This window comes from Xiphias gladius, chromosome 4 (assembly GCF_016859285.1).
Source record: "Xiphias gladius isolate SHS-SW01 ecotype Sanya breed wild chromosome 4, ASM1685928v1, whole genome shotgun sequence".
In the NCBI taxonomy this organism is placed as follows: domain Eukaryota; kingdom Metazoa; phylum Chordata; class Actinopteri; order Istiophoriformes; family Xiphiidae; genus Xiphias; species Xiphias gladius.
The window spans coordinates 1,656,448-1,682,639 of record NC_053403.1 but is presented as its reverse complement, the minus strand read 5'-3'; the positions used below and the strand labels follow the sequence as shown (position 1 = coordinate 1,682,639).

Below are 26,192 nucleotides of genomic sequence, written 5' to 3'. Positions count from 1 at the left end.
GGATTAAAATCAATAATCGTCTGCCCCCTTTTCTTTTGGCTCAGCCCTGCAGGTCTCAGCCGCCACCGATCCTCACGTGTTAGCGACAAAGATTCTCGCATCTCTTCTCGATGCGTCGTCTCGGTGCATATTGGGCGTCTTTGGGAGGGCTGTCCCCCCCCCCCCCTGCCGGGCAGCCACCGCTTTCCGTTCATTTCGGGGCAACATGAAAATCTAATTGGAGAGACCTGAAACCCGTGCGGGGTAGACATTCCATCACAACAAAGACCAACTAAAGGTCAGAGTTCAGCGATCTCATCGCTGGCCGGAAAGGCAGCTGAGGCAGGACCTGTTTTCTGGTGGCAAGACGGGAAAAGTACCGTCACCGGTCGAAGAACCTGCGTGAATAACCACACCGATTTAAAGTTTGAGCCGTGAGCGGTGTGTTTTTCAGGTTTTATTATCAACACGGCTGCTTCTGTCCCCTCCTCCTCTCCATCGCCCCCTTCCCCTCTGTTCCCATGGTTTTCCCAGGCCTGCTCTCCCAGGGTGTTTGACCCGACTTTCTGCCCTCTCTCTGCCCCTCTCGCTGCTTCCTGCCCCCTGCTGCAGCTACACAGGCTCTTATTGTGGCAGAGCCTACGCTTGTGACTACCCAACACGCACAAGCACACAAACGGGACGCCTGAAAAATATGCACATTTAAACACCCAGGAATTTGCAGGACGCCGAGCCAAATGCAGGTAGACGCACAATGCAGCAGTGAATGCACTGAAAAAAAGAGTAAAAATGCATATACACACACACACACACACTCACACACACACACAGAGGCAAACGAATGCAAACATAAGAGAAAAAAAATCGAGGCACTTGTGTCATTTTCCTGGGAAATTATACAGTTTATGTTGGGGACATTTTTAACTGTTAAACACACAACCTAACTTTGCAGGGTTCTTCCTTAATTACAACGAATGTAGTACGTTTGATCTCTAGTCCCTTGAAATAAAATTGAATTAAGCACATGGGAAGGCCGCTCCTAAGGTCAGTTGGTGTGATTATCCAACCGATTATCCAGCTAATCAGTGGCACCCTGGGGAGTTTGTGAACCCTAGTAGCACCGTGGAGCAACGTCTCTCCACTCGGCTTGTTCTCATGCACGCCAGCGACGCGACGCGACGCGCTGAATCGACAGCATCGCGAGAATCGTCGAGAAGCGCTGAACGGAAGCGGAGAACTGACACGGGGCACTGACTGACTTTACTAACTAATTAACGAACTGAGCGACTCGGCAGTTGTTGACTGAATGACTGAAGAGCAAACTACCCAACTGACCAATAGTAACATCTGAAACTTCAATGGATGGAGACAGGGTGAGGAGGAAAAAAAAAAAAGCCTGATGGCTGTGGAGAGTGAGAAGGAAGGATCGGACACACTGATGTCTTATCTTATAACACACACACACACACACACACACACACACACACACACACACACACACACAGGGCGAGAGGTATCCGGGTCGCTGTCGCGCTGAATTCTTAACACGTGTAACACGTATACGGGGATACAGCTAGTTACACGCTACATTCAGCCTCTTATTCTATTCTATTAAGGTTTGGATTTGCACCGTGAAGCGTCTGTGTGTGCACGCTCCACACACACACACACACACACACACACACACACACACACACACACACACACATTACAACTACAATGGCCTTTGCTCTGAACCACTTCCCTCTGTTGTTAAAGGCGATGGCCACGACGATATGAGACCTCCACACACACACACACACACACACACACACACACACACACACACACACACACACACACACACACACACACACACACACACACACACACACACACACACACACACACAGATATGGCTCAACCCCTCCACCATGGTTAAGCACTATCAAGATCAGGAAGCACTGCTATGTTTCCCACCACAGCACACACAAACACACACACACACACACACACGCTCACACACATCCTCGACAGTCTGCAGACGCTGCCCCCCCCCATCTACCCCCCAACCCGTACACACACACACACACACACGCACACACCCTTCCTTTCATGCCTCTGTGGTGACTGAAGGGGAAAACCGACTGGACGGAGTCACATGCTGTTTTCATGGATCAGTGTTAAACTGACTGAACACACACACGCTCTAACACATTCACGTACTGGGAACAGCCCAGTGCAGCCACTGGTGTGTTGTCTAAACCAGAGAGAAGTCTCTCGATTTACTGGGACAAGTTTTTTCAGTTCCTTTGGAAAAGCTCGCGATATTATTTTGAAAGTTGCCTTTCAGCAGGAACGTCCTGTTCAGCGCCTGCAGCCTTTACACAGAGATGCTCATCAGAACAATCTAATATCCAAACCCTTATTTCCTCCTCGCTCGTTTTCATCAGCTAAGAACACTTTCACTTTCACTGTTTTTCTTAGGGCAGGAATATTTTTAAAGACATAATAATACGATTCATGTTTTTTTTTTTTAATGTGTGTTCAGTGATGGTCCAGACGAAAACATCTCTCCGTCTACCGGACGGACTGAGAAGACATTAGGTTCAGACGTTCGTGTTCCCCTCGGGATGGGCTGTAATGACTTCCAAACGAAAACTGTACCGACCCTCTGACTTCTCATCGGGTCAGAATATTATTCTGTTCAACAAAACTTCCGACATTCCCATCAGCCTCAGTTCGTGTCTAGTGCTACCTCTGATAACCGAAGATGTGTTAGCGTTTCCCTCAGAAACACCTACAGCCGCTAACGGGCCTGCAGACCCTTCTGATAACTGTTACTGTTCCTTTGAACAGTAGATGAAACATTTTATTCGACGTTTGGTTGTTATTTTAGTCGTATTTGTGTCATTTTGTCTTTGTTTTTGCAGGCTACGAAACCCTGGCGGAGGACTGTTTGTGCTGGGAAGCTCCCAGGTGTGAATGTGTGAAACAGTGTGAATGTGACGAGGGGCGTTCGTGCCCTGGATAAATAAAATTTGGAGAAAAACAATTTCAGCGCCAGTGAATGAGCAATCCTCCAGTTTATTCCCGAACAATGAGAGAGGAGGAGGACCATCTGAAACACCACAGAAGAAGGAGGGAAGTCGGAGAAAAGGAGGAAGAGAGCGAAGGACTTGTGGAAAGAAAGGCTGCCCGTCGTTTCGTGACTGCTGGTGATTTAGTGGCAATTAATCAGAGAGAGCGAGAGACCTAGAGGGAGTCAGTGGAAGGCAGAGGAGAGAGAGAACAAGAAGAGAGCTGTAAGGGAGAGCAGTGCAAGGATGTTGGAAAAGCAGAAAGCAAGGAAGTAGTGCACGGTGGCTGGAGCGTGTGTGTGTGCGTTAGTGTGTGTTTGTTGATTCAGGCGGCGAGCGGCACGACAGCGATTGTTTGGTTTCTGGAGTCAGATTCTCAGGCTGGGAGCCCTGAACTGCTTCGAATAAAAGACTGGTAACTGTTTACTTACTGGTTCACGGACCAGATTCGTCTGCTCGACGTTCAGAGTAAGAACCAAAAACGTCCTACTCTTAAAAAAAAGCCCTGTCCACAGAAATAAGTATCGTATCATTTGAAGAATAATACAGGTGAGAAGGACAAACGTACGGGGATAGAAGACCCTGTTATGTTCTGCACACAGATGCGGGATTTGTGCGGGACTGAAATGGGACCGAAACGGTTGCCGGAAGTCTGAGGAGTGCTGTTACCTCCTCTAACCCCCGTTCGGTGTAGCAAAGAGAACCCCTGCCTGCTCTCTGGTGAACTACGCTGCATCTTAAAGGGCCTTTCAGAGGGCGGGCGCCGCGCGGTGCGCACCCTGAGGGAGGCAGCGGGGCCTCGACTCCTCCGCCGTGGAGCAGCAGCTGCGTCCGATCGGCACGCGCCATGCGCCGCGGGCAGTGGGGAACGTTGCCTTCAGTGGTAAAGGTGCAAACGCAGAGTTCCCGAGGAAAATCAAGGAATCCGAGCGTGAACTTAAGTCGGGTTATGAACGTCGCACTTCAAAAGAATATTCACATATTGAAATGATTGTCACCTTCCCTCTGTCTCAGTGTTTATCAACGATTTGTGTTTGTCGCCAACATACAGAAATGTAGACGCGCACACACACAAACACACACACGCAGGTTGACATATCCACTGTAAACTGTCACCTGCCACGTTCTCAGCGTTCCTGACGTTCCTTCCTGTTAATTGTTATGGGACGGTCAGGCGGACTCCTGGCCGTGTGTGTGAGTGTGTGTGTGTGTGTTCAAATAGCAGAGAGGGGTGTGTGTAATTATATCTCTTCCAGCCACCAGTGACCCATTTCTCAGCCTTGACAGCGACTGTGTGTGTGTGTGTGTGTGTGTGTGTGTGTTCAAATAGCAGAGAGGGGTGTGTGTAATTATATCTCTTCTAGCCACCAGTGACCCATTTCTCAGCCTTGACAGCGACTGTGTGTGTGTGTGTTCAAATAGCAGAGAGGGGTGTGTGTAATTATATCTCTTCTAGCCACCAGTGACCCATTTCTCAGCCTTGACAGCGACTGTGTGTGTGTGTGTTCAAATAGCAGAGAGGGGTGTGTGTAATTATATCTCTTCCAGCCACCAGTGACCCATTTCTCAGCCTTGACAGCGACTGTGTGTGTGTGTGTTCAAATAGCAGAGAGGGGTGTGTGTAATTATATCTCTTCCAGCCACCAGTGACCCATTTCTCAGCCTTGACAGCGACTGTGTGTGTGTGTGTTCAAATAGCAGAGAGGGGTGTGTGTAATTATATCTCTTCCAGCCACCAGTGACCCATTTCTCAGCCTTGACAGCGACTGTGTGTGTGTGTGTTCAAATAGCAGAGAGGGGTGTGTGTAATTATATCTCTTCTAGCCACCAGTGACCCATTTCTCAGCCTTGACAGCGACTGTGTGTGTGTGTGTGTGTTCAAATAGCAGAGAGGGGTGTGTGTAATTATATCTCTTCCAGCCACCAGTGACCCATTTCTCAGCCTTGACAGCGACTGTGTGTGTGTGTGTTCAAATAGCAGAGAGGGGTGTGTGTAATTATATCTCTTCTAGCCACCAGTGACCCATTTCTCAGCCTTGACAGCGACTGTGTGTGTGTGTGTGTGTGTTCAAATAGCAGAGAGGGGTGTGTGTAATTATATCTCTTCTAGCCACCAGTGACCCATTTCTCAGCCTTGACAGCGACTGTGTGTGTGTGTGTTCAAATAGCAGAGAGGGGTGTGTGTAATTATATCTCTTCCAGCCACCAGTGACCCATTTCTCAGCCTTGACAGCGACTGTGTGTGTGTGTGTGTGTGTTCAAATAGCAGAGAGGGGTGTGTGTAATTATATCTCTTCCAGCCACCAGTGACCCATTTCTCAGCCTTGACAGCGACTGTGTGTGTGTGTGTGTTCAAATAGCAGAGAGGGGTGTGTGTAATTATATCTCTTCTAGCCACCAGTGACCCATTTCTCAGCCTTGACAGCGACTGTGTGTGTGTGTGTTCAAATAGCAGAGAGGGGTGTGTGTAATTATATCTCTTCTAGCCACCAGTGACCCATTTCTCAGCCTTGACAGCGACTGTGTGTGTGTATGTTCAAATAGCAGAGAGGGGTGTGTGTAATTATATCTCTTCCAGCCACCGGTGACCATTTCTCAGCCTTGTGTGTGTGTGTGTGTTCAAATAGCAGAGAGGGGTGTGTGTAATTATATCTCTTCCAGCCACCAGTGACCCATTTCTCAGCCTTGACAGCGACTGTGTTGACAGCGACTGTGTGTGTGTGTGTGTGTGTGTGCAGTATATGTGCGCGTGTGCGTGCGTACGTCTGCTCCCACGTCCTGATCACACCGTTCCCAAGACACCCAGGGGTGCTCGCGTCAGTGTCTCACACACACACGCGCACACACACGCGCGCACAAACACACACACACACACACACAGCTGCAGAGCGGCCGCTGCCTGTGGACCACCCTCCACCACAAGAGAGCAGAGAGAGAGAGACGGGAGGATAAAACGAGAGATGGAGGAAAGAAGGTGAAGGAAAAAGTGGGACTGGGAAACAAAGAGAGGAACGGGAAAGAAATGTGATACAAACAAAGAGGAAACAGAGGAGTGAAGAGACAGAGAGAGACGGGAACACAGGCCTCGTCATGCGTCGGGCTCTGTTCACACACTGCGCTTTTTCTCGTTACCTCTACCTCCCTTTGTATAGTTGGAATGGAACCTCGTGGTGCGGGACGCTACGCGCAGCAAAGCAGACTTTCTTTTAGCAAGTTTGTCCCTAAGCAAAGAAGCGCGACCAGGGCCGTTTATGCCGGAGCGGCAGCGAGAGGTGAAATATTTCACAGCCCGTTTCGGTTAGAATCTACCTTTACGTCCGTCACACTGACGGGCAGGGACACAGATCAGGGCCGTCGATTTGGACCTGGCCACTGGTTCTGTTCCAGTCTGGGTTAGCTGGCGCCTGCCGTCGTCAGATCAAATCATTTAATGTGTGACATGTAAAAACTCTAATCACAAGTCTTCGGATCCTGTCGCTGCGTCACTTGCCTGAAGGCTTTTTCGGCACAAACGTCTCCGGACATGAAGGGTACGAGCTGCCGGTTGTCGTCCACGTTTGGTACCAGATCATGTGACAGCGGGTGTTCTTGCAGGGTGCGTGGGGGTCGTCCACCTCCAGACCTCCCGTCGTTACTGATCAGTGGTTCGGTGTGTTGTCTGGTGGATCTACTCAGATTTACTTCAGCTCCTTCCTGACACTCAAAGCCTAAAAAAACCTGCGGAAACAACCTTTATGTGCGGTTTGTCCAGTCTTTGGGGCTTTCGGCTCGTCCTCGGGATTGTCCCGAGCTTTAGGGGGACACTCTGACACTTGTCGTCGTATCGTTTATTAAATAAAAAAAACGCTGTCTGTCACTTTGTATGACTGCAGTTTGTCATGAAAATCCAAAAAACACCCCCATGGTTAGAGAAATCAGGATCGCTCTCCTAATGTGTCTGCACAGTTGCCCCCTCAGCTCCAGTCTCAAAGGAGTCAGTTCCTCAGAAGGTTGAATGACAATAATTGATGATCTGCGTCCTGAGATGAAGCGAAAAGTAAGGACGTCCCGAGCCCGTCCACAAAGTCGACATCGGGACGAATCCCGGCATTTTTTCAGGATTGAGTGCTTGTCTGCGTGATTTACACTCTCAGCCCCTCACAAACATGGCCGCCGCTGTCTTTTTTTTTCTTTCTTCTCCCCCACGTCCACCCACTATGCACTAATTTGGATTTTCTCTGTCCCTTCACAAGCCTCCGGGTGACGTCATAAACCCTACACCCATGTTTGTCTTCAGTCTGTGGTTTGTGTGCTTTTAGGATTTCCTGCTGCCGCCCAGTTGACTTCTCCGACCTCTGGAGGATCTATTTTTGGACTCGGTGACCTCTGACTCCTGCTGCTTCGTCTAGGCTAGTAAACAGTCTGGGAAACTAGAAGGGATTTCCCCAGCGTGCTGCGTGCACCCGAGCGTGTCTCTGTGCATCAAAACGAGAAGTAGATGTTACTCTTCTCTGTCGGCGCAGAGATTGAGCTCCTCGTGGGAAACTGAAAAAGTTTAACGTGCATACGCTGAAACCGTAACACGGTTTCTGAGAAGACAGAAATGCGTCTGCTTTATAAAATATGTTGCCGAACTCCAACATCTGTTCTGTATCTTAAAAGTTCAAAAAGTTTCTACGATCTGAAGTCGATGAATCAATCAATAAAAAGTCTGCTGGAGCGGCGGAAGAGGCAGGAACACGGCCTGCTGTAAAACCTAGCAGCCACTGGGAAGTTGCTGTATATTTCGCGGTCGGTTTTCTGGTCCTTGAAACCACGAAACCAAGCCAGGGTGGGACCGGTCTGCTAGGGGGGCCCCCGGGGGCTAAACTGAGCCTCCGGGCACCTGTTCAACCCGCATTCCTCCCACTCGCTGTGTAATTTGTACAGTTTTTCCGTGCTGGAATTCTACCTATCCCCAGGTTGGGCTGTACGATATGTTGATCAATTTTCGGAATTTGGACTGAATAAATGTCACGAGCGCAGTCTTAGAATGAGCCTCTGAACAAACGGGGGCTTTCGAGACTTGACCTCAAGCCTCCTTACGGTTCCCAGAAGTGCATGTTCACAATCAAGATTCTAATTAGATTCACGCGGTGAGCCCGGAGGTTTTTGGAGGCCCTGGCCTTGGGGGCAGTAATCCAGCTCTGAAACCAACCACCTGCGAGCAAGGAGTTGATGCGACGGGACCCAATCATTCAGGACTACTGAGAAATCTGGTCCTCGATCGGTCGGAGGTGTTGGCTCCGCACCGTCTTCACCCTGCTGAGGTGGGCTGGAGCATCCTGACCCCCGGTGGGTGAAGAGAGAGGAGGCTCTGTCTGCACATTTCCACATCAGTATTAAATCAGATCCGAGGGCAGAGCTCGGGCCTTTCTGGAGCAATGTCGCCTCCTGGAGGGACCCTGCCGGACCTACAGGCGTCCCCGTTTTCCAGGTTGACCGAAAGCACTGAAGCGTGTCCCGGCGGCGTTTGGAGAGCTGCCGCGAGCCCCGCACCGAGCGTGCCGTGCGCACATTCAGCCCCAGCTGTCAGCAGCTGCGCGGTCGCTCTCTGCGGGGCTCGAACGAGACGAGACGTCCCGCCGCTTCTTGTGTCGTCGCAGCCGAAGGTGTGGACGCGGACTCGTGCAAATGTCCCGGAGCACCGGGCCACGCCCGCATGGAACAATCGAGACACAGAAGCGCCCGACCGCCCGGAGCTGAATATGTAAATGACACCAGGGCACCAACAGGCCCGAGAGAGACGCCCTGCCTCCTTTCTACCTGCTGTGTCTGCAAAGGACGCGTCCACGTGTGTACAGTCTGTCCCGAAACGACCCTCGCACGCTCGTGTGAGCGCAGAAACGGTTTTCGGTGGCTGCCAGTGTCCGTCCTGCCCACGCCGGCCAGAAACCCAGAACCGGATCAGTGAATAAATGTGAACCATGTGCTAAGATGAACGCGTAATAAAAGAAAACCGGAGCCTATTATTTCAGCCCGGGAAAAGTCAAAATTGTGACGTTTAAGTGAAAAAATTAAAGACTAATGAAGTCAACATCTGGATTCAGGGCTGGGGGTCAAAACTGTGACATTGTGGGTAAATATTTATGATGTAGGAGGTTGAAGTTAAATCCGAGCTTCTGAGTTTCTTACTCTAAATCATGAGATAGTGAATCCAGATTATTCCCCTTTTTTTCCTGACACGGCCTTTTCTTGTTCTCACACTTGAACCTTTGTAGCGGCTGAAACAAACAAGACTAAATCAAAAGCGTGACAGAGTCTGTCGACTCGGGCGTTTTAGGTTAAAGCTCCAACTTTCTGAGCCGCGAGAGCGAGAAACTGGGTCGGAATCACCGGACAACCGACTCATTTACGAGGCTGCTCTTATTTAAAAAACAAAAACAAAACAAAACTTTTATCTGTTTGTCTGAACGAGCAGACATCACGTGCTTGAGTAAAAGGAAGAGGAAGTTACTCGTTAGAATAATAGTAATATTAGTTACAACCCGAATGTAAAAATATTTCGAGTGATAAAAAAGATAAATAAGAAAATAGAAATAAATTAAAATCAACAACATTGCGTAATCTTTATGCAAATGAGCTGTGACGCGCGGAACTGCAGCCAATCGCGTTTGTTTACATCTGCACCGGAAACAGAATCAGGCCGTTGTTTTCTTTTTTTTTTTTTTTTTTTTCCTTATTCCTCTCGCTCCGTTGCACCGGGCAGGTACAGAAGTTGTTGTTTCTTTTTTTTTTTTTTTTTTTCGTTTTTTAACAAACATGGAGTACAAGCTGATCATGGCCGTCTCCGGCTTCCCGAGTCTCTACGACACCAATTCACTGACCTACCGGGACCTGAACATGAGGAGCGACGCGTGGAGGCAGGTCGCGGAGATCGTCGGTGTTCCCGGTGAGCGGCTCGAGCTTTTTCCGCCGTTTAACGACGGGTAACCGTGCGCCGGAGCCCGAGGGGGGGGGCGGCCGGAAAGCCAGGCCCCATCGAGGCGCCGCTTTCGTTTCGTAATTTTCAGCGGATCCCCGGCCGGAGAGATCAAAACAATACGCGTCCCCGTCTCAACGCGCTCCGACCGCCCGCGGCTCCGAGCCCCAGGCTCATTGGTTCCTCCCGGAGGCGTCAATCTTTAGGGGCGGCTGCTCGGCGAGCCGCCCGGCCGCTCCCGGTCGCTCCCGGCCGCTCCCACTGCAGCCTAACGCCCGCTTTACGAGGACGTGGCCCTTGTGCTGCCGTTGAGCTCGTGTCGCGCTTGGCGGACAGATGTTTCTGTTATGTAGCCCTGCACTCGTTGACACGGACGACGACGATTAAAAACAAAACAACAACAACTGTAAACATCTGTAACTGCGACGCGGCGACCACCGCTGTCTCAAGTGGAGCAGGATCTGAGGCAGCTCTGTTGTGTGAGACTGCGTTAGTTTTAAACCAGTTGTACCCAATAAAGCGACCAGTGAGTGTGTAGTGTCCTTAGTTCCAGTAATTTCCTAAAACATCTGGTCACCGTAGTTTTTAACAAACACTGCGGCACCTTTCATAGAACGAGATGCGGCCCAAAGTACTTAACAACAAAAAAAGTTAATAATAAATAAAAGAACATGTGTAAACAAACTAAAAGTTTGCAGACAAACATTAAAAATGAACAAAACCTCGTAAAACAAATATTTCGGCAATCTTTAGTACGATGAGGTAATCAAATGTTGAACAGACAACTTTAACGCCTCCAGAAGCTGCACGTTGGACATTTCTGAGCAGGTCGTTCCACAGTTCTGGTCCATAATAAGAAAAACACGTCCTCGTCCGAACTGTTGCTACGTTCGATTTACATCTGTTCCGAAGAGACACGGGGGGCCGGTTAGATGGACGACGATAAGAATCAAAAGTGACATCTCAATGTGGAACAAGCGAAAAGTATATGAACGCAAGGTTCCGTTGTAGTGAACAGAACCAGAGCAGAGAGTGAAGAATTGGATTATTTTCTGTCAAAGTGCTGCTCCTCTTCTTTTGCCCCTTTGTTTACAACCTGGGAAAAGGGCCGAGCAAGTAACAGGATTAAAGAGGCTCTATTTTAAAATTTGTCTCTACATTTTTATCCCCCTGCAGAAAGGTTGCAAAAATCTCTAAAGATAATTGTTTTTCAAATTTAATTTAATTTAGTTAATTGTTTACTGACATTGGTTAATTAATCTGCCCTTTGATCCGTGAATCCATTTTCCGCTGCTTAGCCGGGTCCAGATCATAGTTAATGGTCAATTAATGACGTTATTAGGAGGGAATGCTGTACACTGAGCGTTGTTAAATTCTTGGCGTTGGTAACCGACCGGAGGCCGTTTCGTCCCAACTGGTTTCCATCGAAGTCCTTCCTACTTTGGCCGCTAGGGCAGCGACAGGGGCGTTCGACTGCATGGCGCTCTGGCGTTAAAACGCCTCGTAGAGTCTTCAGTCGGTTATATCGGGAGTGACGTGGATGTGTTGTTTTCTCCCTGTGCTCCTCAGAGTCCGAGTGCAGGAGGAAGTGGAAGACGCTGAGGGACCAACACCGGAGGGAACGGCAGCGAGAGAAGGAGAGACGCGAGAGCGGCATCGGGCTCTTCAACTACAGGCCGTGGAGATACTCCTCGATTCTGTCCTTTCTAAACCCGTTCATCGACGCCAGAGCCGCGGGCACCAACGGCTGGGCTCTGGACCCGCAGCCCTCCCAACTCCACGCGGCCGAACTGGTCGGCTGCAGTACGACCACGGAGACGCGGAGCGACGACGACGAGAATTACGGTTTGTAGTCAGAGTACGCCTCCAAACATTAAAATAAAAAAAGCAGAGTCCCTGCTGTCCCATTTCCAAATCAAATATTCCCAAAGCAGGTTGTAGATGGTTTAAGAATGATAAATAATTATCCAGAGAGTTTGAAAGAAAAAACCCCCACAAATTATGTACAAAAATTAAACGGAAACGATTGGTCGAGTTCCTATAGTGTCTCACAGTCATTAAGGCCGAGGGTTTACAGCTAATTTATAATTGGTGAGTAATTTACAACCGTGTGGAGCAGAGGACAGAAGCAAAGCCTGGCAGAGGGCACAGGACCGGGACGGCGCCGTTTTACAACAGTCCCGCAAACCACGAATTACGACGACGGCGGCATCTTACCTGTCAGCTGGGGTTTGAAATATTAAACATTTTTACGTGGAGGCCGTCGAGGTCGTGTATCACCTTCACCTCCGTTAGCCGCGACGCTTGCCGAGAGAGCCCCTGCTGCTATTCATCAATATTTGCAACAAAGGTCCCTCTCAATAATCCCGTCGCGATCAGTGAATCTCCCTCCTCCCGCTGGACGCGCCCGGGCGTCTCGGGCCGGAGGCCAGCGACCGGCAGCTTCCGACGGGCCGGGACGCTTGAGCAACTCTCCCCTCCATCGGCATGAGGTGGGAGTTGTTCCCAAAGCTGAGGAACGCTTTTACTCCCAGTCCTGAAAGTAGGACTGTAAACGCATCATTCTGAGAAGTTCTGTCCAGTTAAGACTTAGACGTCCTACCCTGAGACACTTGATAAATATGAGCCCAGAACCCTTTTTGTCTTTCATTTAACAAAACTAAACCCAAAGCTCTCCGACGTTAAATGTCTAAACTCAAGCGAATAACTTTGCCTACGTAACTGCGTCTTTGGACATGACACAGTGACGATACGCGGTTTTCCAGCCGCGTGGTTGCGGCTAATCGCAGCTGTGGGGTGTAAAATGAAACGTGGCTGTTTTATCTTGTCTTTTTAGGCATCGCCGTGGCGGACGCAACAACAACGACGACGACGACAACCTCGTCCTCGTCCTCGTCCCTCTCAGAGTTCGTCCAGAGGAAGCGACCGTCTCCCGCCAACGGAGACGCCGTCAGACTCAAAGAGGCAAAGATTGAGGTGACCTCAGACACCGCCGCTCAAGACGACAGTGTACAAACACGACAGGTCCAACATGTTAACGTGAGGGAACTGTTTGAGATGATGATGCAGTCGGTTACAACTTTGGCCACATCCTTAGCTTCTTCGCACTCTTCCTCACAGCCCTCGGATCAGCCGACGGCCCCCGCAGTCCTGCCGCCCGATCTGCAGCCTCTCCAGCACCGGCAGGCCCACCGCAGCCCGCCGCCGTCCAGCACCGCGTTCGGGCTGAACCGCCTGAAAAGAGAGGAGCGGGAGGCCGCGGCGAGGGAGCTTTTGGACCAAACGGACGAGGAGGAGGAGGAGGAGGAGGAGGAGGGCAGCGTGTCTCCCAGACCGGCTCGAGCCAAGAGGAAGAGCGGCGACAGCCTGCTGCAGGAGTACCTGAGGCGGATGGAGACCAGGGAGGCTCAGAGGAGCCTGGATGTGGATCAGAGGGACGATGTGACTCTCTTTCTGCTGAGCTTGGCTCCGGCCATGAGAAGACTTTCTGCGGAAAAGCAGTCGTGGGTCAGAACCAAGATCCAGCAGCTCCTTCACGAGGCCGAGTTCGGCGCTACGAATTTTCAGTGATTCCAAACCCCTCTGTACTTGACATTTTCATACATCCTGCACGGGTCACGGTCTAGAGGACTTCAATCGCCTCCCGACTCACACACAGACAAGCTCCTTCTTTCTCATTTTTATAATACTGTTGCAGAACTTTCTCATGTTTTTGGTGCCGTTTTTAATAAAATCCTGTTTTAACAGTAGCTTGTGTTTTCATTCATGAATTATTAATCAAAGCGAAGTAAACACACACGTGGAAAAGGAAGACCCGAGGCGCCGTCAGGGATCGGAGACACCATTTAATGTGACGATTAGAACGTGAAATGCTGTATAAAGACTAGATGTAATAAACCGCGCGAGGTTTGTGCCGAGGAAAGTCCGGTTTTCTGTTCAACCGTCAGCCCACAGGTCACTCAGTGAGTCGGACCTCGCTTACAACATTATATCTTGGTCCTACTTCCTCTGATCAGGTATCTACACTAGAGCTGCAGCAATTAGTCGATTGGTCGATTGACAGGAAATTAGTCGGCAACTTTTCTGAAAATCCTCAGTGTCTTTCTTTTTTTTTTTTCGACCGACAAAAAAGCAAAAACCTTTCGCCGTTCCATCCTCTCAGATCACAGGAAGTAAGACGCGACAACGTTTTCCACCCCGTCGCGATGTTTTACAGCCCAGACAGTCGATCAATCAGCAGTTCAATCGGCAGATGAATCGATGGTGACGATAATCGTTAGTTGCAGCCCCACTCACCTCCTTCACACCCACTCGTTCCAACACACGTGTAACTGCCATGTTGTACATTCTTTAAGAAATATACATATATAACAGGTCATCATGTGGTTATTCTGCCAGAACGAATAGAAGCATCCTTTTTTTTAGATGTTCATTTTATTTTCTGTGAAATCCTTAAATCTGCAGGGATCATTATCATGAATCTAGCATATTTATAGTATTAAAACATGTAAACAGGGATGAAACAGCAGGAAATCTGTCTGAATTGGAAACAAAATTCTGCTGGGAGACGTTCTGCTGTCGGTGGACGAGGTTCGTCGGGGGAGTCACATGGTAGGGAGAGTGATCAAGTCAAAATTAAACAAAACAAGAAAAAGTGCAAATAAAAGACAAACTACTTCCCAATTATACTGCTTTAGCTAATGTAGTATTATTATTATGATCATGATTGTTATTACTAGGATTATGATATGGTTATTATTATTATTATTGTTGTTATTATTATTGTTATTATTGTTATTGTTGTTGTTGTTGTTGTTATTGTTGTTGTTATTGTTGTTGTTATTGTTATTGTTATTATTATTATTGTTATTGTTGTTGTTGTTATTGTTATTGTTGTTATTGTTATTGTTGTTATTGTTATTGGTATTGTTGTTATTGTTATTGTTATTGTTGTTGTTGTTGTTGTTGTTGGCCCCGGTCAGTACCCGCGCTGATTTTACAGAGCCGAAACACCGCCCTCTACCGACGCCTCTGCAGAGTTACATCTGAAACGGGTTCAATCCGGGTGAGCGGGTCAGCTGATGAAAACACGGAAGTGGTGCCAGCGGACCGGGCAAGCAGCGGGAGGCTGGAGAGGAGGCTGCCGGGCCGGAGAGACGTCTTCACGTGTGGATCTAGAAACCGGTTTCCAGATGTTTTAACATGTCGACGTGACGTTAAACCGTGAAACTGGTCGCTTTTTTTTTTTTTCTTCTATACAATCTGTGAGTCCTGCGGTAAGTCAGTGACGGTTGGCTGCTACGGTCCCTCACGTTACCGGCTACGGTGGCTGTTTGGTCGTTTTCTGACTTGTAATTTTATTAGTAAAATACTTTGGTTTATGAAAGGAGACGTTAGACGTCACAAAGAACAGATCTGTGAAACCTTTATTCTGTTTGTGATAACGGAAATGAGGAAAGGGGCCTATTTCACGCCCCACTAGACCACATCAGACCAGGTCCTGACCAAAAAACCACTATCCCCAGACTTGTCAAACCTGGACTAGATTAACAGGGAGCGTGTAAAGACTGTTTGAAGCACAGTTTCTGATTTGTTAAACCTTTACTTTATCTTTAAAAACACGGAAAAGGGTGGATTTCACTCCTTTCTTTCATTTTGCCCAACTAGACCAGGTCCAGATCAACAACCACTGCACATGAATCCAGAAAAGCTCGAGTCTGTTCTGGACCTTTAGGCAACTTCAGCCTCATCGTACTTTGGTTCCTGCCACTTGGTGCACACGCCTTCATACGACCACACAAGAAGCGAAAAACTAAAACTAGATGAATGTGAAAACACACTTCGCTCCATCTTCGTCGCATTAATTATCACACGAGGCTGTTCTGAGTTCAGCTCTAGTTGCCACAGAGCAACATTAAAACTGTAAAAGTTCCCACCATCGACCATTTCAAGTTCTTGTTGGTCAGGATGCAACAAATGAGACTTTACTGTAAATGAGTAAAGAGCTTTATTGCACCAAATATTTCTGATTTAATGTCATATGATCATTATTATTATTATTATTATTATTATATTCCTTTTCATAATATATTTACCGGATGTGTTTATCAGTAAAAGGTTGGTCTATTAATGTGTGAATTAAAAGGTCATAACCCACAGCCGCTGATCTCACAGATGACCGGGTTTGAACGACAGCTTTTACTTCTTCATTTCTAATAGATGGTTTAAAACTTTTGTTTTAGGCTTTTCCAGGTGGAAAAGACAGAGAGGGGAAGATCTTACAAAGGCTTCATCCATCATTTAGAATTAGTGGTAGTAGCGCTCCAGTCGGCCCAGTAGGACATTTTAACAGAACAACTGTCAAGTGTTGTTCCCGGCCCGCGTGTAATGGAAATATAAGTATAGCTGTTCATTTAACCTCCTCCTTTCTAACGCAGTTCTTGGTATGTCCAGCAGGTGGCCCCGCGGGGCTGCAGGTAGCTGCTGCTGCTGCTGCTGCCGCCGCCGCCGCCGCCGATGGTGATGAAGGTGTTTCGCAGTCCGGCCCGTCATGGCTACGCTGCGGAGGTGTCCCCGTTCATCCCTAACAGAGTGGCCTGCGCTGCCTCCCAGCACTATGGACTGGCTGGTCAGTGGAAACACTCTGACACACACCAGACGTACAGACGGGCGACAGGTTGAAGGACAAACCTGAAGAAACTCATGTAGAGACACAACCGGTAGAGACGCTTCCACACGGGTCACGAGGCCGCACTCGAATGGTTCGACGAGTATAAACTCGATGTGAATCATAGTCTGTCACCTTCACGATCACCAAAGTCTGTGGCGTTTGATCGAATCTGAGTCCAGCGTCGAGTCTGAATCCCGAATCCTGAATCGGATCCCTCGCCGAATCTAAGAAATGGTTCAGCTCCCCGCACTGGCAGGAAGCAAAAGTTAGAAACAAGTATAACTCAAAGACTCAAATAGAGATCTGGGGTCAGGTTTTGTGGGCTGAGAGGCCGGAGACGCCAGACTTTTAGTTACGACCGGAAAATGAGCTGAACAGCAGAAGAGACGAAGCCTTGTTGTGTATCTGACGCATTCAAATAGCAGCCCTCTGATTTTACACAGGCCACTTGCTCCAAATATTGGTGATCACCAGGCATAATAATTCAGGTCATCATCTCAAAATGTTGATTCGCGTAAAGAACGGGGGGGAAATTCTCATGAGATCTGGCGTGTAACAGCCAGATAGTTCCTCGCGTGTCGCATCAACCGGGCGGCGATCAAAAGATTCGCTGTAGGTGAATTATAGAACGAACGTTAATCAGCGACATTCGTACAATCTGCCAGCAGTTATGTTACAGTTAGTGACGTCTACAGATGAGGCGCTGCGCCCTGAATAAAACTGATTGAGCAGAGGTGGAATTTCCAGTGAGAGATTCGTTCAAAGTGGAGCTTCATGAATTTGGGTGTTCTGGTGACCAGGTAACCGGTCCCCAAAACAGGAACCAGCTTCTCTGAATTGAACCCTAAAGTCGCGGTAGTGATCTTGGGGTGACCCGTTAGACGGTCTTCTCCACCGTTGTCGAAGCGCCACACGAGGGGTTCCAGTATCTGACGGAGGAACATCCCTCCAGCAGCGCTGACGCCGTTTCCAACACCTTTTCCCTTCATTTGTCACGTGTATCTGTGAGTTATGTTTTTGAAAACTATGAGAAAAATTAACATAAGAACAAAATACACTTTGTGCATCTTTGTAGGTTGTGGGACACTCCTGGTCCTGGATGAGACGGAGACAGGGGTTTCTCTAGTGAGGAGGTAAAGTTCCTTCCTTTCTTTCTTTCTTTTTTCTTTCTTTCTTTCAGCCTCGTTTTTCTCACTAACCCTAATTTTTTTTTGTCCCACCTGTACAAATGTGAATTATTTTCTATTTGCTTCCTCACCTGGTTTTATTGTCAGATATTCTAGACCTCACCACCAGTTTAGTGTCATCTGTACCTTCCTTGATTTGATTTAAAAATGTAGTTTCCGTATTTGTGAGTCAATATAACAATGCAGATGTTGTGTGTGTGTGTGTGTGTGTGTGTGTCTCAGCTGGGAGTGGAGCGACGGTCTCTTTGATGTGGCGTGGAGTGAAACCAATGAACATGTCTTGGTTGCCGGGGGTGGAGACGGCAGCCTGCAGCTGTGGGACGTAGCCAATCACAACACTCCGCTGAGGGTGGCCAAAGAACACACACAAGAGGTACGACACTCACACACACACTCACACACACACAGATATACACACTTGTTCACAGAAAAGGACGTTAATTTGACTCCTGAACGTGTGTGTGTGTGCGTGTGTGTGTGAAGGTGTACACTGTGGACTGGAGTCAGACCAGAGGAGAGAACCTCATCGTCTCTGGATCGTGGGATCACACTGCCAAAGTGGTGAGATTGGTTTCCGTGCGTCTCTTTAAATCTTCTGTTTTTCTTTCTCCTCACAGTGATGTGGTTTTGGTTTTTTATTTTTCCTCCTCCAGTGGGACCCTGCTCTCAGCCGCTCGCTGACTACGCTCAGAGGTCATGAAGGGGTCATCTACAGCACCATTTGGTCTCCTCACATCCCAGGGTGCTTTGCTTCGGCCTCAGGTGAGGAAAAGAGTAACACAGGAGCAAATTAACGGCGGCGGTGGGATTCCTTCGCCGCACAACTTGCATTTAAATACTCAAAGAGGTTAAAGAGTTAAAGCAGTAAGTGATTAAATTCCCAATGAGCAGCAGCGATATTTTTTAATAGAACCTGAGATAATTAGATAATTATGTTCTTTCCACACGTTGCAGTTTTTACAGACACTGGACCCCAGAAGGCTCCAGGTGTGTGTGGGTGTGAGGAAAAATGTGGACTAAAGCCTCTTCCACATGAGTTTAATGTAGCGACTCTAGTCGTCGGTTTGATGGATCTGAGCTGTCACAGTGGCCAATACCGTGCCACCACAAGGTGGCGGTGTTGCGGCGTCTTTCTGGCAGTTCTCTGTCGCGTCTGAGCAGCATGTGATGGGTTCGTCCGCTCTCAGGTCGCGCTGTCGACGTTTTGAAGTTCCCGGTCCGCTGCAGGATGTTCGGGTTCCCCAGCGTTAGTGACTCAACGCTCGGATTCAGTGTCACATTGTCGACGATGTTTCTCTTGCTCCTGAGGATGTTGAGGTGGGAGATGAAACGATGGTCACATGCTTCAGTTTACTTTGAGTCTGATGCGGCGCTGTCACAGCTTTACCAGTGATTGAAGTGAGGTTTTACATGTAAACTTCAGTTCATTGAGTCAGAAGAGGATGGCTTTCTTTTTTTGGCAGGCAAGCCATAAGGAGAAGTAGTGAGTAGTATTCATGCACTTTAGAAACAGTGGGAAATATCTGATTAGGCCAAATGCTGAGAGACATTATTTGCTTATTTACTCTGAAGTTATTTACATAACGATTTACAGAAATCTATCAAATGTCATGTTACATAATAAATTGACTATATTACCTGTTAGTGGGTGTAAGTATTTGGCGACAACCAGTCTCCCTGTAGGAAGTGGTTTGTGGGGGTGCAACCTCTTTCAGTTCATTGACGGGCAGATCTCCATAACCTCAGTAAACACTAATATTATATCTAGCTTCAGTTTGAACTTGTGAGGAGCTGGCGTCAGAGAAAGAGGTTAATCCAACGCTCCTCGTGCTTCGTTGCAGTCGTCAAAAAGTTTACTGTCGCTGCGGGAGGCTTGAAAGATGTCTTCAAATCCTCCTGTAAAGAAAGAGAAGGAAAAACAGCACTTTAGTGGTGCAGGCCACAGCGAAGACATAAAGCGTCGCACTGCGAGGGGTGACGAGGCAGCCTCTCATCCTCCTCCCCCCTTGCTCTGTGGTGGAAGTGAGTTTTCCAAATCGGCGTCAGTCAGAAGACCATTAAGTCAATCAGTTGGTGCCTGGAGCGGGAGCCGGGGTTATCTTATCCGTTCGAGTGGGAGCGTACGCCACCTTCACCAGAGGGGTGGAGCCGTGGGTTTCGTCAGCTCTGCGATCAGATGGTAGAGCGGCTGGAATCCACTCTGCAGCAGCTGTCTTCAGTTCAGCATCACGTTGTGAAGCGCCCTAAACTTGTTGGCTAATGAGTTTGGGTTAATTGGTTGGTGAGAGTGAGCAGAAATCTCTGATCGGAAGATGTTAAGCTCCTGCTGCTCTGGGGCATTTCACATGTTCACGAAAGCAGTTTTTCTTTTCTTTTTTCTTTTTTTTTCTCCTCAGAGTCTTTGTGAGACATCATTGATTAAATTTGTGCACAGATTTTATGTAAACATTCGTTCTCAGTTTGACTCCTCAAATCTTTTCATTCACAAGCTCAGAATCCTATTTTCCCTTATTTTAGCCCCCAGATGTCTTCACATTCCTTGTTTTGTGCAACCGACGCTCCAAAATTCAGTTTACAATGATAACAATGAAGTTCCGCTTTACAAGTGACGGAAGCAGCCGATTACTTTTCTGCCCCTCAACTAATCCTTTTAGCACTTTTCTTTAAATGGAGAGTTTTAGTCTCTCAAATGGTAAATTATGTAACAAAGGCTTTGAACGCTCGAAAAAGTTGTAGATGCTGATGCTTTTTTTTTAAATTGCAGAAAATGCTAGAATTTAAAAATACTTGATATTGTGAAGAATCAATCCAAACAAACTTCACCCAAAACAAAATACACAATAAAGTCCAAACGTAATGTAACAGACACACACATCACAACGCCAACGATGTAAATAAAGCTTTATTTGAAACAAAGCGTAATTTAACTGTGGAATTCACAGCTCAAGTGTTATTTGTTGAGTTTCAGCTCATTGGATCTGTGAGCACACTGAGCTCAGATCAGATAAGTCCTGGAGCTCCGCTAACCCCTGCAGCTAAGTGATTTACTGAGCACTGAGCTCCGTAATGAAACCGTTTCTGTGCTCTGACCGTCCACGTTGAGCCGTTACAGCTGCTTTACCTCCGCGCTCACATCTGATCTGAGAGCTCTGTCACAGCCGACGCGCTGGAAAGCTCAGGTTTCTTTGGTAATAATGTAAACAGCTGAGAAACTGGAGAATGCGACTTGTGAAACGGACATGACGCGATCGGCCGGAGAGCAGACGTCTCACTCTGTCAGACGCACAAACCGACCCAAAAAACACAGGTCATCAAGTTACAGGGTTAACATCAACTAGTGACGGCTGATGTGACCTGCCACAGTAAAAACGTTTTGTAACTGGTGACAGTGACGGTCAGCGTCGGATGAGAAACTGCTGCTTTTGGAACTGATCTTTGCTATTAAAAAAAGAGAGGAGAGGGAAATGATTTCTTAGCATTGGAGCGAATCTGTGTCTTTTGCCAACCCGGGCCTTGTCAGAATTCAGAGATCAGGCTTGTGCCCGTGAGCCCAAAATCATTTTTCAGATCGACTCTCTCACACATGCAGTGAAACGTCCAGCTGTCGAGGAGGAGAACAGCGCTGCAACATTGGCAGGCTGAGTCAAACAAAACACAAAAGAGTGCGGCATTTGATCGGGTGTGTTTAACCATTACTGATCCTTTAAACTATACCTGATGACTTTTGCCCCCTAATGACTGAAGACCTGGGCCAGTGCAAATAAATGTACTCCAGTTTAGTCGATGGTCTTGTTTTTGCTCTGCTCTCTGTCTTGTCTTCTGCTCTCTCGGTCCTTTTCTCGTCCCGCTATGCTCACTCGGACTTTCCCTCAGCTCGACTTACTGAGGTTTAGTTCTGTGAAAGATGCGGTGAAGGGGACCCCGCTTGAAACAGTGACTCCTCCACGAACAGCTCGGGATGCATCCAGAGAACTCGGTTTCTCGTGTTTCACCTGATCCATGCGGATAGAACTGTGACGGGTCAGTTTCCTCTGGCACGTCTCTGATGCTGGGAGAGGTGGCTGAGGGTGAAGACTACGTTAAAGAAGTCGGAGAGAGGCTGTTAGTCGCGCACATCCAGCACAGACATCTCAACACAGCATCTCGCCCTTTGTGAATGAATGAATGAAAACGCAGCCATTACCCGGCAGTTAACCTAGAATGACATCAAACTATAAATCCACACCTAAGCTGTAGGTATCTACAGTGGGACTCCCTTGACCTCCCGGCGTTCACTATAAATCCAGTTCAAGTGCGTAAAGGGGTCTGAAATGTCAGATGACGTTCAAGTTAATGGAAGTAAAAGCAGTTGAATTATCAGCGAAGAGCAGGTGCTAAAAGCAGTCGAAGAGCAAGAGACGAATGAAGTGTCAGGGAAATGTCAGTTTCTGTGCTCTTGAAATAATCGAACTTGGGTTTAAAGACACAAACCTCCAGTGTTGCGCACTGCGACGCACAAACCATCTTTCACGTTGATTTGTAACCAAATTTTCTTGCAATCGCAGTATGGGCATATTATCGTGACCAGATTCCGCTGAAATTCGATTAACTCTATTAGCGTCCAGCCCCGTGTGAGACTGAGCCTCGACTCCGGCTATCTAGTCCCCCAGCGGCGGTACTGTGTGTGCGTGCTTGTGTACAGTGTGTGTGTGTTTGTGTGCTTTTTTTCCAGAGACTAAAGTGCTCACCAGCCAAATGATGTTTTTGCAGGACACCGAAGCACAGGCTCATGATGGTAATTACATGTTGTTTGTGTTTGTTCCACGATACCAGCTCGTGTCTGGTTAAATAAGTGGTAGCAGGCGTCCATCAGACAAAGGTCCATCACCGAACACACGCACACGCTGTCATATTTGTGTTGTTTTTCACTTGTCACGTCCTGGCCTCAGGGAAACTTTAATAAAACATGAACTGCAACTCTCCTCTTTCCCTGCTCCCGAGAACGACCAGCAAACACCGGGATTGTAGGTCCAGGTGGGAAAGGCTAAAACACCCAACAAAACTTAGCTAAATTAAATCAACCTCCCGACCCAACATAAACCAAAAGTCCAAAATAACTCACCCTGAACTCCTGACTCAAAGAAGCGGGAAAGAAGAAACCAAACAGCCGTGCTGAAAAACCAGCATCGACGTCTTTTCTGTTACTGCCTCTTAAAGCACCCTCGCATCGGCCTCCTCTCTTGACCTGATAGATTTAGACATGTTCTACTGGCGGAGACGTTTGACGGATTTAAAGAATGAAACGGTCCGACCGGGCACAAAAAACCACGAGCAGGCAGATGTTCAGACAGGCTGTAGACAAAGCCCCATGTTCGACGACCTCGTTTGGAGAGAAGCACAAGACAAACTGAAACGTTACTGTCGTTTTCCTTTCCAGTGAAAGACTGTTATCAGCTCTTCAGGCTTGCTGACTTTCAGTTTCAGCTCCGGGTGAAGCGGTTTACGTTGGAGCTCTAACAAAAACAATGAGTAACTGTTTTGATAATCAGTCAGGTGTTTGAGTCATTTTTCAAACCAAAGCGATAAAGACTTGTAAAGACAATTTGCAAACACGTGAAAACACACGAATGTATTCTCCACAGTCATTTTTTACCTCGGATGAGAAAAGAGAGAAGGTGTTGGTGAGGGGCCAACAACCAAGATGTCAGGGTCTACTCATTCTTTATTGTGAATATCACCATTTTTCTTCCTTTTTTTGTTGGACATTAGTTGATTCTTCTTTCACTGAATGACTCACAAGTAGCCTCAGTGAGCAGCATGGATCAGCTTTAAAAAGTGATCATTTATTGATAGTTGAAAAAAGGAGCCGATCATATGGAACAGGGCAAAGTGCTGACGTTTTGTTTTGTCTTTTCGTTCATCAGTAGCTAACATCATTGTATTATTGTATTGCATTTTAAGTCTTTCATAGCACAGTTTCTTTATGTGTTTGTTGGTTTTTTTTTTTTTTTTGTGCTGTTAATAGACCTTTTTTACGGCAGAAATCTCAACATGTCATAGCAGGAACAACAGGTACAATTCATAGGGCTGGATATTGGCACTGACCTCCTGTTTCAGTGCCTGATTCTTGACGACTCAGTCAACGTTGTGTAAAGCGCTTTTCAGAATTTAGCCTGGGACCTGAAGTTTTCCTCTACGTTGAACGAGTGAATCGCACTGTTCCTTGAATATGAAACAGTTTAAAGTGCTCGTATCCTGCAAATCGGTAAATCTATTCGCCCCGTTATAAAACTGTGGACCGAGGGTTTATTTTCCTTGGCAAATGCAAAGCGACTCAAACACGACACATCTATATTTTGTTTAGGTCTACATGTGCAAAACAGTCGAGGAAGAATGATAAAAAAAAACCTGCCGCACTTACGAGGGCGTCATCAACCTGCATGTTTAAAAAAAAAAATGAAATGCCGTAAAATACAGCTACACGTGGACATTCGGCAGCAGGTGCTTCAACTGAGCTCAGACAGGACAGAAACTAAAAGTCTGCTCACTAATTCTTCTGCGCTGTTTGTGTTGGCGGGACGTCAGCCTGATTTGGGCAGACAGCCGTTACATAGTGTTTGCCCCCCCCCCCCGCAGAGGGGGACTGAAAAAAAGTAGAATCCTCACACTGTTCACTGGACTTCCACGGCCTCACATGTCATAGCCAGAGATCATATCTCCACAGACACAAGCTGAGCTCAGATCAGTCAGCAGAGGCTTTTTTCAGTCTGTGCCCTTCACAGATGTGATCTCTAGATTCACTACGAGATATCCAGAGTCAGCTGAGCCTCCTGAGTCACGACAGTCCCATAAACTGAGTCGGTCACCCGTAGACTCTTAATGTAGTGATTCATGTCACCGTGGACCAGACTGTTGTGGCTCCAGGTGGCTCATATAACAGCTACCATCTACGTTACCTTTTAATGTAAAATGCATTTTCTGTTTTTTCTGTTCGTAAAAACTCAGTTTCCAAAAAGCAGAGAGCTTAAACATCATACAGCCTTAACTGAACCACGTTCAACAAGTAACCACTGCGCACACACAACATTTAGCACAGACGTACTGAGAAGAGAAAATTTATTATTATTTTTTTTCAATCTAGTCGTAGCAATTCATATTATTAATTGTGGCTACATTTCATTTAGTTTTCGCGGTCATGTGGCCAAGTTATGTGCACGATGGCTTATTAGGACACTTGGAACCGAGCCATTGTTAATGTTGTTAGATTCACCTGAGCTTCTCCTGCTATGACGGCTGCCCGATGTGAGAAAGGTCCGTATGTTGTGTGGCAGTATTTCGATTTTTCATATTAGTCCGTTGTGCAAATGAGGCACTCAGCTGGGAAACCAAGCAGTAAATAAACAGAAAAGCCTGACAAAAAGAAACCGTTTTTTTTTAACAGAAAAGTAAAAATTTGACAAAATGTAGTGTGAGACAAATTTTCCGAGTGAGGATAGATTGATCTGTCAATTTTAAGTAGGTTGTGCTCAGTTTGTGTGTTTTCAAGTCAGTCCACTTTGTAGACATTTGGATGCTCGAATGCTTGAAACGTTTCCTTACAGCCTATCATGGGCCAACTTTGCCGGGTTACATTCTTCTGAATTGCTGAGCAGATCTCAGATTTTGTCAGCGCTTCAAATAGGCCCGTTGTTCTGCTCATCAACGGCTGCTTCTCTAGTTTCAAAATCGGCTGAGCCAGTCAGACCTTTGTTGGCGGATTTAAGAATGGGAACAAAATCTTCCTGTAACAGAGCCAGGAAAGTAGTGACAGAAAAATTGCCACAAAGTTTGTGTGAGGTTAAGTTGGATAAGATATTTATAACTGTACAGGTTGTAAGTCAACTAATGGAAATGACTCTTAGATCGGATTATTTCTTCAGTCGTTGTTAAAAATGTTAACTTTTACCCTTAGCAACCAGTAGTGCATCTTCTTTGTCAACTGAACTCGATGGTGGCGGGGTAGATTTGTCGTTTACTACTTGCAACTTCTCTAAAAACAGAAAACGGCCAACACGAACACCATGAAAAGAAATGGTGAATCCGTCTTATTATCAGGCGTGGGCCAATGAGTATCATCGTGAAAAATGTGGTTGGAATGTCAGTAGTCAAACTCCAAAAACATATTGGATCTCAGAGACGGATGTATGGACGATAGGGCGTAACAGTGTAGCTCCCAGTCTCATGGCGGGGGACCGAAGCGTGTCCCACTGGTGTTCCATAGTGACAACTGACTGGGTGATCTGGGAAGAAAGTCGACCTTTCGCTTGTCCATTTTGAAATTGCTCATTCTCGGTGCAGTCAGCTGTCTCCACGGAGCTGCCCTTTAAACCGCCAGACAA

General features: G+C 47.3%; 2 protein-coding genes across 7 annotated transcripts in view; both read left to right on the top strand.

The window, feature by feature from the left end:
• The first annotated feature begins 9,749 nt into the window (after positions 1–9,749).
• On the top strand, positions 9,750–13,710 carry LOC120788883. 3 transcript variants are annotated; one of them, XM_040125120.1, is made up of 4 exons: positions 9,750–9,948; positions 11,548–11,823; positions 12,815–12,954; positions 13,099–13,710. In XM_040125120.1, the coding sequence occupies exons 1-4, from the start codon at positions 9,819–9,821 to the stop codon at positions 13,546–13,548; spliced, it is 996 nt and encodes a 331-aa protein (XP_039981054.1). In that variant the 5' UTR covers positions 9,750–9,818; the 3' UTR covers positions 13,549–13,710. The 3 variants fall into 3 exon arrangements, with proteins under 3 accessions (XP_039981054.1, XP_039981053.1, XP_039981052.1); XM_040125119.1 differs by having other exon boundaries at positions 12,815–13,017; XM_040125118.1 differs by having other exon boundaries at positions 12,815–13,710.
• Positions 13,711–15,073: 1,363 nt separating this feature from the next.
• Positions 15,074–26,192, top strand: part of pex7 (peroxisomal biogenesis factor 7) — a 52,029-nt gene continuing 40,910 nt past the window's right edge. For 3 of the 4 annotated variants that reach the window (XM_040125127.1, XM_040125126.1, XM_040125124.1), the window contains exons 1-6: positions 15,074–15,254; positions 16,435–16,606; positions 17,724–17,781; positions 18,058–18,208; positions 18,319–18,396; positions 18,489–18,597. In XM_040125127.1, coding sequence (XP_039981061.1) covers positions 16,495–16,606; positions 17,724–17,781; positions 18,058–18,208; positions 18,319–18,396; positions 18,489–18,597 — 508 coding nt within the window. In that variant the 5' untranslated portion in view covers positions 15,074–15,254; positions 16,435–16,494. Of the gene's footprint in view, positions 15,255–16,431; positions 16,607–17,723; positions 17,782–18,057; positions 18,209–18,318; positions 18,397–18,488; positions 18,598–26,192 lie in introns of all 4 variants that reach the window. The other variant, XM_040125125.1, reaches the window with a different exon arrangement.